The 20,239-nt window shown below is 27.9% G+C and overlaps 1 protein-coding gene across 1 annotated transcript; it reads left to right on the forward strand.

Moving 5' to 3' along the window:
* Nucleotides 1–1,145: 1,145 nt before the first annotated feature.
* Nucleotides 1,146–19,680, forward strand: LOC124916025 (NAC domain-containing protein 75-like). The gene is made up of 6 exons (XM_047456760.1): nt 1,146–1,345; nt 1,441–1,618; nt 2,498–3,105; nt 4,088–4,396; nt 4,492–4,590; nt 19,621–19,680. The coding sequence occupies exons 1-6, from the start codon at nt 1,211–1,213 to the stop codon at nt 19,678–19,680; spliced, it is 1,389 nt and encodes a 462-aa protein (XP_047312716.1). The 5' UTR covers nt 1,146–1,210.
* The last annotated feature ends 559 nt before the right edge of the window (nt 19,681–20,239 follow it).

The following is a 20,239-nucleotide window of genomic DNA, read 5'->3' on the forward strand; positions in this document are numbered from 1 at the left end:
TTTAATTTTTTTTTTTTATGATAGACTTAAAAAGTAAACGAAAAATTATGAATAAAACAAATAATAAACATAAATTTTATATATTTTTTTAAATTAAGCCAATAGTGAATTAAATTTAAAAAAATTAGAACATTATGTTATTTTTTTAACCGTAAATATATATTTATTTATTTTTCGGAGTGGACCAACCTAAATCGCCGTTAGTTGAATGTTCTACGCACAATGTCCTAAGAAGTTCCTAAATACAAAATTATCTTCTATGATATATATATTCCTGATGATTTTAATGATCTTATTTTTATTATTTTTAATTGTATGATTTAATAATAATTTTTAAATATTTAAATTAATAGTTAATTGAAATTTGAATAATTCTATCAAGTTGCAGACTCAATTTAATGGAAATGAAATGTAGACGATGATCAGTCAATTTCAGTACCTGGTAAGAACTCTTGATCCAATGCAAAAATAGTTATTCTCATTGAAGTAAAATTTTCTTGAATTGCTCAAAACTATGAATAATTAACTTTACTTTCGTAGCAAGGGTGAATTGATCGATGATGAAAGTAAGTAATTTATATAATAATTTAGAATCGATCTTAGGATCCAATTACTATAAACAATATATAAATGATGAACAGTGTTTGATTTCACTGTTTGTCATTTTGTTTGATTGAACTGTATCGAATACTCGAATATAATGTACAACAGAACAGTATTGCCACGCATGCCAGGTGTTTGATGTTTTGCCTCAATGGTGATTCTTCTGTATATTAAATTTGACTACTATATCTATAATTGCCCATATGCTTATATGATTGGTTCTTCTTATCTTATGTATTTCTCAACTCGTAAACAGCTGAGAAAGGGGGTTTCCTACCTTTTGCATGCTTTATTACCTGCAGTCAATGAGACTCAAATACAAACACCACCCACCCTTTTATCTTCTCTTTACAAATAAAGGGAATTAAGGAAGAAGCAAAATCAACTGCACCTCTCTCTTTCCTTCTCTCTGAATTAAGGTATGCATACATACCCTGTTCTGGGTTTCTTCTAATTCTAAATATTGATTAGATTTGAGGCCCACCATTGATGATGTTCATGCTTTTTTGTTTTTGTTTTTGTTTTTGCAGTTAGCTAGAGAAGAGAAGAGAAAGTCATTAATCTAATTAAGTATGTCAGAAGTAGTAGCAAATTAGGATGATTAAACATGTCTTGTGCAGCTATGAATAAGATCAGTACTAATTCTCATCTGATTGGTGCGAAATTACTTCATGAAGATGTTCATCAACTCTACAGACAGAAACAATGTCCTGGTTGTGGACATAAGATAGAAAGAAAGCCGGTTTGGATTTTATCTGATTCTTTGTTTAAATTTTGTAATATTTAATTGATGATGATGATGATCATGATGATGATTTGATTGAATTGATTTCTCAGAATTGGGTTGGATTACCATCTGGAGTTAAGTTTGATCCAACAGACCAAGAATTGATTCAGCATCTTGAAGCTAAAGTAACTGGGAAAGATTCAAAATCTCATCCTTTGATTGATGAATTCATTCCTACTATTGAAGGTGAAGATGGTATTTGCTATACACATCCAGAAAAACTCCCAGGTTAGCTAGTTAGACAAAAGTTGGAACAAATCAATTAGAAAATATTTTTTTTTTTTCAAAAAAGTAAAAAAAAAAGTTGAAAAACAATTTTCATGCTAAGTAATGAGTGAGTTAACAATTTTGTTCAAGATTATAATATTTTAAAGTATTTATATAACTTTTTTTTGAATCTTTTTTCTTTTCATGATCCCTCTCTTGCATTTTTGTCTCTTTCTAGATTAATTTGTAAGTTAAGATGTTATTAATTAAAGAAAATAAATTAATGTTGGGAACAGACTGAGTATAAATTATTACTTCAAGAGAATGTAAAGTAAAAATAATAGTTTTAATGCACCAATCATTATTTTTTTTAGTGTTGATTTATTGTTAAATGCAAAGTAGCAAAATTTGAGTCAACTTTGTTGGAGATTTCACTTTCAAGTAATATAACACATTCTTGAATTTATTTTCAAATCTCTTCATCACAAGTTTGAAACAAAAAAATCGAGTTTGTACTCACAAACATTTACTACATAATCTAAAAAAGATGACACAAAATCTCCAATATTGAACAAGATTTTGAGATATAAGTACTATAGATCTTGATTGAAGATGATGTTTCGTATTTTTTATTTATTTATCCTTGGTGGGTATAATTGTTCTTTTGTTAGTTTTTTTTTTTTTTTAATTTATGACAAATAATGTCATTCTAAACTATTTTTTTTATAGGTTTGAACCATTTTTTCTGCGTTTTTCATAAAAAAAAAAATGGATTAATGAAATTGATTTCACCTTTTCAAAAACAAAATTCAAGAGCACCATTCATCATCACATTTTGATTCAAATAATAACATATAAAAAAGAGGTGATCAAGATTAAGAATTTTATATGATTTTTCAGGAGTGACTCGAGATGGGTTGAGTAGGCATTTCTTCCACAGGCCATCAAAAGCCTACACAACCGGAACAAGAAAAAGAAGGAAAATTCAAGCACCATGCGATGCTCAAGGTGGAGAAACTAGATGGCACAAGACAGGAAAAACAAGGCCAGTCATGGTGACCGGAAAACAGAAAGGTTGCAAAAAGATACTCGTTCTCTACACAAATTTCGGGAAAAACAGAAAACCAGAGAAGACAAATTGGGTAATGCATCAATACCATCTAGGTCTGCATGAGGAGGAAAGAGAAGGGGAGCTTGTGGTTTCAAAGATATTTTATCAAACTCAACCTAGACAGTGTCATTATTTGGAGAGGACCAGTACTGATCATAATAATATTAATGGTCATTTGAATGGAAAAAGAGAGATTAATAATGGTGGAAGTAGAAGTTATTGTTCTAACAGCAAGGAAATGGGGGTTAACCAGAGAGATGATGATGATGATCAGTTGGCAATAATGTCATTTGGTGCTGCTGCTATGGCTGGCTATGGTTCTTCCATGGGTATTCAACAGTTAAAATCTCATGATGGCTTCAATATACCATTTGGAAAGAGCTATGATCGTGACCAGGTATGTGCAAGTTATTTTTCTGAAATTTAAGAGTTTTTTTTTGTTGTTTTTTTCAAAGGGTTAATAAAGAATGAATTAGTTGATCATGATCAATTTTTTTTTTAACATTTAATTCTCATTTTTAAGTCCATGCATGCATCAAATAAGACACTCGATATCGAGTCTATTGTTTGAGCGTGAGCCCAACGAGCGGGTGTGCATATATCCTTATGGGCAAGTCGGGTCTATTAATTCAACCAATTACATAACTACCATTGAGAATGACCAAACAATATTGATCTAATACCTAGATCAAGGTCCACATTCTAAGTTTCTATCATCATATTGAATTTTATCATGGAAAGAAAGTCAACCATCAATTCCTATGTACCTCCAAGAAAACTTTTCCTTATGAAGTGAATAGTCGAGGCAAACACTTCCTAGACCTAATAGAGATGTAATAACTCTAATGCCTAATGCAGTGTAACTATGTGATTGAAGACAAAATTCGAAGGTTTGATTACTAATGGACACGTTTCATTCTTAAAAAAGAAGAACTTTAAAGCCTTATTCGAATTTGATTATTCGAATAATCTACAAATAACCCACTAATGTTTTCATTCATCATTTCATCAATCACATTATTCAAAATATAAAATTCTCCTCTATTTCATTTAATATAATAATATTAATTCATTATCTACTAATTTATTAAACTTTTTTTTATCTAAATAACTCATTTTTATCTTAGATAGTTATATTTGGCGATGAGCGAAAGACCATCTCATTTGAACACACTCCGGTAAGGAGAATATGATGTTATTATTATTACTTTTGTTTAGTTGTTTATTTGTTTTCGTTTTTTTACATTTTATTAAATGTAGTACAAGTGGTTATTGTTCTTTTAATTTCATGTATCAATTTTCGTTCTTCTTTTTCATTTAGAAATAAGTAATGCATATACAAAGGTTCAAGTTTATATGCATGGGATATTCATGCGCAGGTTGGAGTTATAGAGACTTCGAGTTCATTGAACGAGACAACAATATTACAATCAGTCCTTCACAGAGAACGCGATATATGTGAAATCAGAAGGCCTCATCAAGCAATACCGGACAAATATAAACAACACGATCAACCAATATCCGCATCAACTAATTTCCATATGATCACTCGACCCTCATCAAACCCCGTATCTTCCATCCTATCTCCTCCTTCTCTCAATCACGCGGATTGCATCGATATTCTCGATCAGGATCCATGCGATTCCTTCCAACTTCCAGGAATGATCCTCCAAAACGAGAGTTTTCAGGTACTAAAACTAAATTTGATTGCATTTTCATTTTCATTTTCAACTCAAGATATTAATTATGCATGGTTGATTGTATATATGCCCTAATTTTTCAGCAACAACATCATCATGGAATGATAGGAAGGTCTACTTCTGGACTCGAGGAACTCATTATGGGCTGCACTCAATCAGACATCAAATCAGACATCAAAGAAGTAAGTTGTGTTCGTGCTAGCTTCCTAAAATAAAAATAAAAAAGTAAAAAAAATTGACATATATATAATTTGCTAATATATAATATATATATTTGTGACAGGAATCATCCATAACCAATCCACAAGAAACTGAATGGATGAAGTTTTCTTCCTTCTGGCCTAACCAAGACAACTAATAAGTAGGGGATGGTTTGGTGTGGACTATTTGAGATTAAATTAAATTATACAAAATAATTTTAACATTTAACTAAAATTAATAACAAACATTCTCTTAATTTTTCTTCTTTATATTTTTAAGAAAATAGAAATAAATATAAGGGTTTCGTTTTATGATTGTAATATTCGTTTCATTTCATTTAATCCAAATAATCTAATACCAAACAATCCCTTAAATATAAATTAAAAAAATAAGAAGAAGCACCCGATTTCTGGTGTTTTCAATCTCTTGTTAATTATAAGTTGGAAAAGAAAGTGAGATATGAACCAACGCAGAAGGGGGAAGAAGAAAAAGAAGGAAGACGACGGATTAAGGAAGGGACCATCATAAGAAAGTTGGATGCATGCATGTTTAATTAATTAAGAGAGAAAGCTAATTCCTTCCTTTTCTGACTTTATTTTAATCTTGTAGTAAAAGATTTCTATCTTTTTCTTCCATTTCTATACTCAAATTAATTGTTCTTTGTCCTTTTCTCTATGTTCATTTATTGTGGGAATCTATTGTCTAGAAATGTGTGCATGTTAATTTATTTCATCGTTTTCATGTATGATTAAATAAATAAATAAATAAATTATTTTAATATGGTTTAGTTTAGACTTAGGCTTTATTCGGATTAAGGTTTTTGAAAAAACTTAGAGAGAAAAAAAAATAATGGTTTGTGATGATTTTGAGTAGGTGGTGATTATTTTTTGTAAAAAAATTTAAAGGTATTGATATATATGAATAAAATAAAAAATAATAATTTAAAATAAAGAGTATTTTAGTATTTTGGTTAATGAAATGAGTGATATAATTGCTGATAAATGATTGATTGAAAAATTAATTTTGGACAAGTTTTTAAAAATATTTAAAGAGAACAAGGCCTTACTTATTTAAAAAACTTATTTAAAAAAAGTGATAGTTGATGGCGTTGAGAATTTTTTTTTAAATAAAATAATTTAAATAATATTTATATATACCATAATGATAAAATAAAATATAATAATTTAAAATAAAATATATTTTATTATTTTATTTAATAATTTAAATAATTTAATCTCACGTTAAAAAAAGACAAAGTCAAATTATATTTTTAAAATTTAATTATTTAAATATTTCAAACTGAATCACCTTTACTATTCAATTAAACAAATATATAATAATAATAATGATTAACTTTAGATCACCAATTATTCTCGCCCTAGGACGAATAACCTATTTTGTGAGAGTAAATGAGTTTAGTTGTTATTTGGTGGATTTGATCCGCTCATCAAATTTAAAGTTGTTAAATTTAAAAAATAATTTATATAATTTTTTATTTTAAATTTTAATAAAAAATTTATTTAAGGACAAATAAAATTCGATTTAATGTGTGGAACTACTAAATTGACTTAAGATTAAAATCATGGCTGAAATATATATATATATATATATATATATATATATAATTTCCTTATAAACTTTTTGAAATGAAAAATAATTAATTTGTTATAAGTTATAGTTAATACCCAGATATTTTTTAATAATTAAATTTTCAACTAATGAATCTATATATATAATTTTATTTATACTGAAAAACAAATCTATATACATTGTTTTTAATAATAAACTTCTAGATAGCAAAAAAAAATAAAATCAAATGAACTATCTAGTCTACTAAACCGTGATTTGACTAATAAATCTAAAATGAATGATTTAAATTTTTTTCAAGATGACTTCAATGATGTAATTATGCATTTTAATATACAAACCAATCTAACCAGATTAGTTAGTCTTAACGAGATTAGTTACTTCCTAATTCCCATGTTATATGATGGTGAGATAATACAATTATAACTATACCTATAGTATAATTGATCGAAGTGGTTTGATTGTCTATTTACACCGCTACACTGCTATTATTTGATTAATGTGATTAAAGAGTATGACATAGTATTGGGGATAATAAATTAATTGTATTGTTTGGATATTATTATTTTATGAGAATAATAGTTTAAGTTATATAAATTATATATCTGTAAATCCTGGGAATAGTCCCCGTGTAGTTTAGTACGTGTTTAGATGACATGTGGCAATACGAGGAGAGATTCGAGATATTTCGAAGTTCGATGCGTTTCAACATTGGTTTGCGTGTCAGACATCTTTATAAAATAAAATATTATTTTTAAAAGATTTTTGAAAATAGTTGAGGGCTTTAAAAATTAATTATATATTTATATAAAGTAAATTTATTCAAATTTTAATAATACGAGATAAAATAACAATTTAGTTAAAACCCAATTTAAATTAATAAAAAATAATTAATTTAAACGATTATTTATTTGAAAACAGAGTCGCCAAATAATTTTAGAAAAATCAAAAGTTTCTATAAGGGTTCATATTTTGGTTACGTTCGGGAAAGGCTTTCGCGCTATGTCCTTTACGCTAGGGGTGGCCAAACCTACGGATCGGATACGATCCGGTATTTCGGATCGAATATCCGCTTTTATTTTTTTTTAAAAATTGCGATCCGTATCCGATCCGGTATCCGACCACTATCCGATCCAAAAATACCGGATCGGATCGGATCGGCCAGCCGGATACCCGCTGATCCGATTTTTTTTCATATTTTAATTTTTTTCATATGCTAAAAAATTAATATTGTTCTATCAATTATGAATAATAACGATTTAAGAACATATCTAAAGGGAAATGAGAAGAAAAACAAATGAAAGAGACATATTTTTGTTTGGGTTTGTAAAGGAAAATTGGAGAAAATATAAAGACGAGGGAGATTTTGTATTTTTGTTTGGGTTTGTAAAGAGAATAAAGGAAGAGATAGATTTTTGTTTAGTTTGTAATTGTTTAATAATATTTTTATTTGGGTTTGTAAAGAGAAACATGAAAGAAAATATAGGAAGAGAGAGATTTTTGGTTGGGTTTGTATTTATTTAATTATATTTTTGTTTGGGTTTGTTTATTTAATAAATTTTAAAAATGACCGGATCGGCTTCGGATATCCGAAATCTGTTTTGCCCGATCCGTATCCGATCCGGAAATCCGGTAAAAAAATCGGATCGGATCGATATCCGAATCCGATCCATCGGATACGGATTTTTTCGGATCGGATCGGCCGGATCAACGGATCAAGTCTTTCGGATCGGATTTTTTGGCCACCCCTACTTTACGCCCGTCAAATAACAGTTTTATTTTTTTAAGTAAAAGTTTGGCTATTGAAAGATTTATTTATAACATTTATTTCCTTTAATCAGTAGTCCGGAGGTCCTAAACAAGGATATGTTTTGATTACGTAAATATGTGTATAAATTATTTAAAATAGCGTATCTGTGATTGCGTTGATATAAGATTAAGTATAATACCTAAAAAATATTAGAAAAGTGTTAGAATTTAAAAATAATTTCCAAATGGGGCCTTAGCCAAAATATTTGTTTAGGAAATATCCTGAAAATATTTAAATATCATTTTTCTGACATTTTGAAATGATTTGAAAATGGATTGGTGGTTCTAAAATTACAAAAATAATTTTGGATTTTGTAAAGTGGAACCAAATAGGCCTTAGGACCGGAGTCCTAGGGCTTGTGTTCACTTTTGCCGATATGGGCTCGAACGGGCCTGGTCTAGACCGGGGTGGTCTAGATAGGGGCTCGGGACTTTATGAAAAAATTTGGGAATTTTGATTTAGTCCATCTCAAGGCCTAATTCTTGTTTCAACAAATTTGAAATGATGTTTATAGTCGAACACAACCAAAACAAGAACACCATAACAGCTTTGTAACAACTTTTAAAACTGAAATTCAAATCCATTTTTTAAAAATTTCAGTTGAATTAATCATAATCGGATGTTGATATTATGATTTAAAAATCATCCTAATATGTTTACAAAATGTTAGACAACCATTTGAATCAAAATTCAAGCCAAAAACTCAAAAACACGATTTTCAAATCAAATTTAGGTTTTTTCGATTTAGGTTAAATTGATAAATCTCTTTCGCTAGAAAGCTTATAAATCATCTAGGGATTGTTTCAAACCATGAAAACACAAAATTAAACCCTAAATATGATCAACCCGATCAAAATCGAAAAAATTCAATTTCAAATCACAAATCGAATTATAGTAGGTCTGGAAGTTTTCCAACGATTGGAGAACACTCTAATGATGTGTATGAAGCTTTCTAAAAGCCTGGATCAAAGCTTAGATCACCTGAGAAGATTTTATAAAAATCCAGTTCGCTGGAGTTCTTTGATTCTTTGATTTAGGCTGTAATATTTGGTGATTGTTTGTTGAATTGGAAACTAATTAACACCTAGGGAGTATTTATACTCAACTAGGTCGGTTATTGAAGTCGAATTCGACATTAATTTGGCTTCTGAAATATTATCCCTTAAATTCTTGTTCGTCTTCGGCAGCCTAGCTAGAGCGTATGTTTTGACTTCAAAGGCTAAGGGAATTGAAGGCTAGGTAGAGACGTGTACAAAAGTAAAAAATGGAGGGATAAGGTTGAGAATTGTATGAGATATGATTTTTGGAAGGAACGCCGATCTCGATCGCGGCCTCCGGAGTTCGCGAAGACGAAGAACAAAACGACGTCGTTTTGTTAAAACGAACGCTCTGTTGCGTTCCGTCCATCGTTGGGGCGTTTTGTCTAGCGTTTGGACTAACGGGGTTAGCGATCCCGTTAGTTGATCCGCTGTGGACCCGGGCGCACAAGTGCGTGATTACAACCGGCGGCATGACGTCTTTCTGGGTGCTGGATTATTCGATAGCTGAATCCCTACTACAACATTTAAACATAATTTCGGCTATACATGATTATCAATTTATATTTTTAATAAAATAATTATTTGAAATCGAATTTTTAACCATTTTTTCTTGTGTTTTTCTTCACCAAATTAATACACAAAAATATTTTTGACAACATAATAAAAATTATATTCATTTATTTTATTTTTGGGTATTTTTGAATATTTTGAAGTATTTATTTAATTTAAGCCATAAATTATATATAATTTATGTTTAAAATCATAATTAAATAATTTTAACCTTTTTTGGGTTTAATTTGAATAAAATAAATACAATATTTTAAACTCAAATTATTTTTAAATTTTTATTTAATTTTTTAATTAAAATTTAATTATCACAATAATTAATTCTAATTTAGTTTTAATCTTTTTCTAGGTTATTTTTAATTTAAAATTTTAAAATTTTAAAATATTATTTTAATATTATTATAAATTAATAATATTATTTATAAATTAGGTTTGATCAATTTTTATGTTTACAATCTTATACATATTAGCAGGTATTATTGATTAGTTATATAAAAAATTAAAAATATGTTGATATTTATTATTATATATCATATTATTATAATTTTCTTGAATTATTATAATAATATTATTATAAAAGTTAATAATTAAGACACTACTATATTTAAATTATTAGTATGTATCAATTTTTTTATATATAATTTATGTTGTTAAAATAAATTATAAAATGAAATTAATTAAAAATTAAAAATATAATAATTAAGGATATTAAATAATGATATATAAAATTAAATTAAAAAGCACGATTATAACCAAAAAAAAAAAAAAATCAAATTTGTTTAATTAAGTTTAACTAAAAACAGAAATATAATTTTCTCTTTATTTTGCACCATTCCTTAAATATTTGTAACTTAACCAAAATACAAAATTATAAACATGTATCATTTTTATATACTTCAAATCAAATAACACTAATCTATAAACCTTATACTTATTATACCTCCTTTATTAAATATAAATAATTAATTAATCTATAAACCTTATACTTATTATACCTCATTTATTAAATATAAATAATTAATTAATCTATATAATTGCTATTATTTGCCTATTAATTAATATATATCCCTAATGTAAAGATATTTTAAGTTTATAATATATTAAGTTACTGTTTATAAAAAAGTACAAGGCTATAATCGTGTACCCACCATTACCTCTCTATAGTAAAATTAATTAAATATTTAACTTTACATATATTGTTATTTTTTGTTTATATATAATTTATATAAATTAAAAGGTAAGAAATCATATAAAAAAATAAAAATATATACATCTCATAATTCGATATATATATAAAAAGAATCTAGTATCACCCTCACATAATCAAATCTTTATTCTATTTATACCATTTAAGCTAAGTTATTAAATTAAAGATCTCTAGTATCACCCTCACATAATCAAATCTTTATTCTATTTATACCATTAAAGCTAAGTTATTAAATTAAATCATTTTTGTATGTATAAATATTAATGCCAAAAATATTTTTATATATTTTCTATTATATTATTTTAAGATAAATTAAATATTAATAGTTGGGTTGGTTCACGACGCGCGCAAATGAGTCCCTCTATGTTAATTAAATAAGAATGGTCTTTATATGATTTCTAACGAGATCATAAAATAAGTAAATTGAAAATAATGCGTCAGAGTAATTTAAAGAGAGTTTCTCGGAGTTCCCGGAAACTGCCCCTTAAAAAGCCATTACTTAATAAGGATTTGTTACGAGAGTGTTTAGGTGGTCAGTAAATCGCCTTGTAAGAATATAAAAAATTATAATTGTTTTATATTTCTCAACTATCCTATACGTTTTTCTAATCTCTCAAAACCTAGATTTAAAAGCAATTAACCAAACTTTTGATTCTTAAATTTGTTTGTTGTTTAGAATTCGTTGGGAAAGATTCACTATTTAATCAATAACAAAACTCATCATGGTTGGAAGTGGAGCGGTAGGAAAAGACGCAACATGAAGTGAAACAATGAGAACAAACTAGAAAAGGAAGTTCAATGTTGATCCTCTAGGTCTCTACCGTGTTTATAATCTTAACACCATTATTTGTTCAAAACTCTTAACAAGGTTCAACTACTTCAGGTAAATTAATCATGTTAGTCCTAAAAGTTAAAACTAAATTAGAATTTTTGGATGATTCGTGTCTTAGGCCGAAAAATAAAATTGATGCAGAACAATGAGAGATAATTGATGTAATGGTCCATTCTTGGATCATGAATTCGATATCAAGTGAAATAGAAGAAATTTTCAAATAATTTAAAACAACTCAAGAGTTATGGACTAAGATCAAAGAGCATTAAGAAAAAAAAAACGGTTCTAGAAGATTTAAAGTAAAAAAAAACTCACAAATATGAAATAGAGTTCTCCAACCCTAGAAAACTATTACTCTAAAATCAAACTTTTATAGGATTAGTCAAAAGGGTTAAAATCATCATTCCACTGTCAAGATGAAAATACTATTAAAAATGATGAAGATGACAACAAATTGCTTCAATTTTTGATGGGACTCAATAATCGTTATGAGCACATCATCGATTAAATCTTTATTGTTGATCCATCTCCTACCGTTTACAAAGCATATACTATTGTAGATACCAAAATTTTACACTACTCAATTTAAATAAATAAAAATTTTAGACTATTTAATAAAAAAAATTAAAAGTCAAACAAGTCAAATTGATTTATGCCAAAAGTTTAAACAAAACTGGCCTAAACCATTGGCTCAGTCCAAGCATCAATAATAGGCTAGACCCACTAGAAGGAAGACTCAACGCCAAACCATAAAAGGCCCAGATGTTCGACCTGAGATTAAAATAAACCAAGCAAAAATCCAAGGATCTCTTATTCTAAAAAAACAGAGTTATCTAATTTGTTTTTATTATAGAAATTTATAGTAATATATATATATATATATTATATCATAAATAAAATAATTAATAATATATACAAATTAATTTAAATATCTGACAGAGTAATTATATTTTATATATATATATAATTATAATACAAATTAATTTCAATACATACAAGTAAAATTATAAATATGTTTTTATATATAATTATATTAATTTAATATAATTATATAGATTATAAAATAATTAATATGTTTTATTTAGTATTATCGGGTAAAATTACATAAAGACATAAATGATTTTACATTTTACACGACTATGTTAGTGGCTTTACATGAAATCTCTTAAAGGCATATAAATTTATAAACGGAATCAAGCGAAGGAAGCTTCACTGAATAGCGTCTTGCTTTATTTAGCTTCACTCATTTGCGCTACTTAACCCGAAAATAAATTTGGGTTCCGGATATCTCTTTCTTCATTCCAACTCGTGGCTTGATTTAATAATAAAATAATGAAGCTACAATCTGATTAGTCTGGAACAGGGGAACACTGAAATTGGTAGCAGAAGAACCGGACTTCCTTATTACCCCTCTTATTTTTATATGTTATGTTGACTGTCATTTTTCAAAAAATAAAAACAAAATAAAGTTTTGATTGAGCTGTTGCGACTATGAGATTCGTTAGGTCTTACGCTAGCAACTAAGGATGGCAATTAGAAACGCCCCGCGAAAATCGAATTGAATTGCCCCGTTTGGGACGGTTTTTCCCCGAAACCGAACGGAGATGGGACGAGAATGATATTTGTGTCCCCCGCCCCGATCTCACCCCGATTATGCCCCGAATACTATAAAACATAATTAAATATATTAAATTACCAATATATTTATTTATTCACTATATTTTATAAGAGTGGTAAGTTTATTTCTTTATAATAATATAAAATTTCAATATATTACAATATATATTATATAAAAAAATCTGTTTATATAATATTATTTTATAATTTTTTTATAAATATTTTATTAAAACGGTGTCCCGCGGGAATTTTCGAAACCGAAAAAAACCGAACGGGGCAGGAATGATATTAAAAAAATCTCCGAAATAAAAACGGTGCGGGGATGGTAATTGCATTCCCCGTCCCGAACCGCCCCATTGCCATCCCTACTAGCGACCAAAAAATCCGGCAACTAAACGGCCGACGCCCGCCTGCCTTGTCTACTACTTGCAACCAGCTAACCTATGTCAAGTCACATCCGACCGCTTAATAATCCACGAGCTAAACCGGCCTGATAAATCAAAAAAACACTTTGGGCTAGTTGACGTTTGGGCTTATTTATATTTGGGTCTTTGAAAAAACAACTATATATATATATATATATATAAAGTTTTTATTGTAAAAGAAAAGAAAAATAATTGAAAAGAAAAGAAAAAAAAGAAATAAAAAAAGAAGGAAAGAAATAAAAATATATATACATTATACGGTTATATATAAAAAATAAATATAAAATATAATAATATTATACCCATAAAATAAATATACTAAATAAAAGATCTTAAAATCTAAAAGTTATCATTTAAAACTAACTTTCTTAGCTTGTTATTTTACGGGTACAAAAATCAATCAAATCATATATTAAGGATGAAAATTTTAATATCTTTAATAATTTGTATTTAAATCATTTGTACAAATTAAAAGTGTAAACAATAAATTTTAAAATTGCTCAAAATTTTAAAATAGAGAAAGCGCGAGAGACCTTTTCTAAGTGTAACCAAGTCCTGAACAAAATAGAATCTCTAAAGTGCGTTTAGATATGTTTAAATGTGAGTTTGCATATATTGTTTACCATGTTTGGGCGGAAAGAAATTCAAGAGCATTTTCAAGGGTGCGACGTGGTGTTGAGGATGTATGGAGGAGTATTACGGTTGATTGCAATTCCCTCACTTGTACTTGGAGGTGAATCTCGAAGAATGAGCAAAATTGGTGTTTATGTTAAAATCGGAGCATTGATTATAATGAAGTCATGCAATTTAGCATTTTAAAGGCGAGATTATAAACTAAGTGTTGCTTGAGTTGTTTGTTTGTGATATAATTCATTTGTCTTGTTATTCCGTTTCTTGAAAATTAGAGCAAATGTTTGTTTTGTTATAATCCATAAACTCATGTATGTATTTTTTACTCTTTTTTGGGGTTTTTTAATTTTAGTGAAGTCTTTTTCCCAAAAAAAATCGTTTATTTACGCAAAACATTTTCAAAAATATTAGGTGGCGACTCTATAATTTAAAAATCAATTCCCTATTTTTTTAATATTAAAAAATATTTTCTAAAACAAATACTGGAATTAAAAGACTATTTAAAATTTTAAAATAAATAAAAATAGAGAGTAGAGAGATTTTGAAGCGTTACAACTATGCTTTTGAATGTTGAGATAAAACGAGAAATTAATGAAAATAAACGGAAAGTTTCAGTGCTTTCCACATAAAAAATCAAGAAAATAAAGACCTCGACTTTGATAAAACGGTCACTCTTTCTGTTGAAAAAATAATAGCTATTGGTCAAGTAAAGAACAATAAGGCTAGAACAACAAAATAAAAAACTTCTCAGTCTTCACAAAAATTTAATTTACAAACACTATGAATTAATGGGTATATTCAAGTAGGTTGTTTCAAATTTATTGGTTATCCTAAATGATTTAAGCAACCAAAAGACCAAAGGAAGAAAATATTTGTGAATTCTTTCAATACTCCGTATGATGTCTACAATAGTCCCGACAATCATGAAAAATGTGAAATAAAATGGAAGAGGTAACTTGGAATTTCAAGTAGATAAATATTCTAGCATTGAATTAAATTTTAGTATGAATCTTAATCATGTTGACAATTTTAGTAGAATTTGAAATATTGATTTTATAGTTAATGCTTATATTTGTAACAATATAAAACTATTTATAATATTAATACAATTGGTAAATTATTTGAATTATTTTTACCAGATGACACTAAAAAGGAAATTAAAAAATATGTACAGTTATTTTAAGTAAACACCTCCACTTAAAAAATATCATTATTTATTTAAATTTTAAATATAACTTCATATTTGTTGCACAATTACTATAATCACAAATTAAATGTTATTTTTTTTAATATATTGTATTTTTGTAGAATTTAAATAATCAATTTGATCTTTTCTCTCTATCCCTCTGTTGGGTGTTCCAAAATTGTCTACAATCGAGTAAATAACTCTACGAACGAATGTATTAGATCAACTTGGAAAATGGAGTGAATCTATATGAATCCAATTATGTCGAATCACTCATGTTAGGATCTTTTACATCCTAGGTTCGTCAGATATTTATTATCGTATCTAGAACACGAAATAGATTAAGAAATATTTAAAACTTATATTAACTGCATTTAATATAAGTTCAAGACACATAAGGGCTCTAACCATGTTTCGACTTGTGATCAATCCATATATACCGACAGAAAATAAAAAGGCACTCAAAACAAGTACATGTTCGAGCATAAGAGAAATATTTAATATTAAGAAAAGGAAATAGGGAAAACAACATGTACTATTTTGAAAATGATGTGTATAATTTTAATGATGATTCTTTTATCAATACAAAGACCAATTCTTTTTTTTTGAAAAAACGACTTAGCGTCATTTCATTAAAAATTCCCAAAAACGGGAAAAAAGCCACGAGTTTAAGAGATCATTCTAGACAGGCTTAGAATGATTTTGAAGTCGTAACATTCTGAATAAAAGCTAAAAATCTAAAAACGTAAATAAATTATCTGTTTACAATACTTTCAATTCTAGTGAGTTTAAAAAACGGTAAACTCCAGTTCCTGCAGATATTCCAGTTCTGCTCCGTGCTTGGAATTCCTCTCCCAAAGACCAATTCTTCATTTTGTAAGAAATGTAGTAGGATAACTTCTATTAATGTAATTAAAAAACTTTTATTTTGTGAACTTTATTGATTTTAGTACAATTAAATCTTCTTTTAATAAAGTTAAAACTCAATACAAAAAATCTTTTAAGATTATTTGTAGTGATAACGGGTCTGAATTTATTAATTCAAAATATTTTAAACTTTTTTTCATCTTGACATTCAATATCAAACCTCATTAGCTTACCCTTCACAACAAAATGGAGTTATGAATGCTAGTGCTTGAAGCGTAAATATGTCAAGGCACACCAAAAAGCCCACACTATAAAAACGATCGGGAAAAAAGCGTCACCTTCTGTCGAAAATCATGTCACGGTCCATACCATGTCATGATTGATATATTTAATAGAGTTGCTCGATCAATAGTTTTCCCCATGAAAAATTAATCTTGTGGTATGAGTTGTTACACACTCCTTAGCGGATTTCATCTTCCATGACCATTGTCATACTGTCTTAATCGATTAACACCCTTTGTGAAATTTAGGTTAGTGCGCAATTGGACACTATAACTCAACTTTCAGTTCATTTCGATAGGCACCTTACTCAAATGGGACCATCTCTAATGCTTCAATCAAAATTGCCTACTAAATTTTGGTCATTTTCTCTATTAATGGTTACCCATCTCATTAATAAGTTATCTAGTAGTGTTCTTAATTGACAAACACTATTTTCCTACCAACAAAGATGTTGACTATAGCTATAAACATTTGGTTGTCTTTGTTACATAACAAATAATCAACCTTATATAGGTAAATTTGAACTTAGAGGTAAAATATTCATTTTTTTGAAATGAATTCATAAAAAATTGTAATTTTAGAGATGTTTATTTTTTTTGAAAATATCTTTCCATTTGCTTAATCTAGAGTTTAAAACCACAACATAATTTGGCTTCACCATGACAATTCTTTAATAATAATTAGAATTCACCTTGAATTTGATGAATTTGATATTTCTAATTGATTTGATTATGATGAAAATCAAGCGAAATGTCTCTAATGGAAACTCAATTTAATATTCTTAATATTAATCTGCCTATTCAAAAACATGTTCAACCAATTAGTTTTGGTCATAGAAAATGTACAAGATCTCAAAATAAGCTTAATTAATTTGATGAATTATGATTAACCACACCATGACCACACAAAATAAAAATCATATGATTCCACTCATATTTCCTTTTATTTCTAATTGCACAGATACTATTTACAAATGTTTTCTATCTAACATTTTAAATGTTTACGAACCACAAACATACAAGGAAACATCTATTAATTTTCATTGGATCAAAGTTATGAATAATTAAATTCGAGCCTTGAAAGCCAATAAGACTTGGATAATACCACTCTTCCACATGACAAAAAGACTATTAGCAGTAAGTGAGTTTATAAAATCAAATTAAATAAAGATGATACAATATATAAATTTAAAGTTTGGTTAGTTGTAAATGATAAAATAAAAAAATGACATTGATCTTAATCAAAATTTGGCTTTTACAGCAAAATTTGTGACGTTACGATTTTTAATTACATTAAATGCTGCTAAAAATTGATTTCTTAATTAGATTGATGCGCATAATATTTTATTCATTATCATTTGGAGAAGACATTTATATGCAACAACTAAATGGTTACGTTGAAGGTGATTCAAATCAGGTTTACTAATTAAAAGAAGTTGTAGAATTATCTTGAAAGGAAACAATTTTAAGAATGAAATGTTATCAGTAGCAAACTAATCAGAATAATTAATTTGCTACTTAATTGGAGATTTACTGCTGATTGTCAAATCAATTATAATTGATTTGATTTTTATTTTATTTATAGATTTTTATTTTATTTTATTTTATGCAATTTTCACTATTTAAGAACTAGACCTCTTATCTAATACACAAACAAATACAAGCAATAAAGTATTATTTTCCCTCTCTCAAAATTCTACACGGTATAAGAGTCAATTTTTTGCTCTTGAGCTACAAATTTAGTCTTTCCCTGTCTCATTAATGGTTACCTTAACAATTGATGGATGACTCTAATCATTATTATTATATTTTTTTAATGATGCTCTATTAATTATTATTTTTTTTTCGAGAGAATATTTTATTCATCATTAAATTCCAGTGAAACTTCGGCAATTTAAAGCCCTTTTCATTGCCATCCAGCGGTACTCCGACGTTTCAAACCAACTCGCTGTCATCAATATCCAGCGACACTCCGACAATTCGAAAGTCATTCGCTGTTATCAAATTCCAATGAAAACTTCGACAATTCAATGCCTTTTCACTGCCATTTAGCGACACTCTGACGATTTGAACGTCACTCGCTGTCATCAACATCTAGTAAAACTTCGACAATTTAAAGTCTTTTCACTATCATTTCATCCCATCGGCAACACCCTCTTCAATCTCTGCCCAAGGCTCTATTGCACTTTCTACGTTACATCCCACAATCAGGTGTCTGACATACTCTCCAAGACGATTCGAGAAGTATGTGGCAAGTCTCAATATCTACTACCCAACTTGTAGGGGAGTGTAGAATTATCTTGGATGAAAAGAATTTCAAGAATGGAAATTCCAAAAATGGAATGTTATAAGTAGCAAATAAATGAGAATAATTGATTTGCTACTTAATTGAAGATTTGTTGCTAATTGTCAAATCAATTATAATTGATTTGATTTTTATTTTATTTATAGATTTAATTTTTATTTTATTAATATTTAATTTAATTTTATTTTATTTAATTTTCACTATTTAAACACTAGACCTCTTAGGTAATACACAAGCAAATACAAACAATAAAATATTATTTTCCCATGTAAAATTTTTGAAAGAGGGAAAATAATAATTTTTATTTCTTGTATTTGCTTTTTTATTACATAAGAAGTCTAGTGTTTAAATAGTGAAAATTACATAAAATAAAATAAAATAAAATATCAATAAAATAAAAATCTATAAATAAAATAAAAATAAAATCAATTATAATTGATTTGACAATCAGCAGCAAATCTTCAATCAAGTAGCAAATAAATTATTTTAATTGATTTGTTACTGATAACATTCCATTTTTGAAATTGTTTCCTTCCAAGATAATTCTACACTCCCCACAAGTTGGGTAGTAGATGTTGAGACTACCCAACTTGCCACATACTTCCTCGAATCGCCTTAGTGAGTATGTCAGCCATCTGATTGCGGGATGTAACGTAGATGAGTGCAATAGAGCCTTGTGCAGAGATTGAAAAGCGTGTTGCCGATGGAATGAAATGACAGTGAAAATACTTTGAATTGCCAAAGTTTCACTAGAATTTGATAACAGCGAGTGACGTTAGAATCGCCGGAGTATCGCTGAATGACAGTGAAAAGACTTTGAATAGCCGAAGTTTCACTGGAATTTGATGATAGCGAGTGACGTTCGAATCGTCGGAGTGTCGCTGAATGTTGATGACATCGAGTTGGCTTGAAACGCCGAAGTATCGCTGAATGGCAGTGAAAATGTTTTGATTTTCCGAAATTTCACTAGAATTTGATGATGAATAAAATATTCTCTCAAAATAAATAATAATAATAATAATAATAATGATAACCATTGATGGAGGTAACGAAAGACTAAATTTGTATTTTAAAAACAAAAATTTGACTCTGATACCATGTAAAATTTTAAAAGAGAGAAAATTGCTTGTATTTTCCTTTCTTATTACACAAATAAAATACAAACAATAAAATATTAATTTTCCACCCTAAACCTTTACAGAAGCCTAACTAATTTATTTGATTCGAAGATTGAGGGAAAGGGAAATCCGGAGAAAACTTGTATTAAATATTTAAA

This window comes from Impatiens glandulifera, chromosome 9 (genome assembly GCF_907164915.1).
Source record: "Impatiens glandulifera chromosome 9, dImpGla2.1, whole genome shotgun sequence".
Taxonomy (NCBI): Eukaryota; Viridiplantae; Streptophyta; class Magnoliopsida; order Ericales; family Balsaminaceae; genus Impatiens; species Impatiens glandulifera.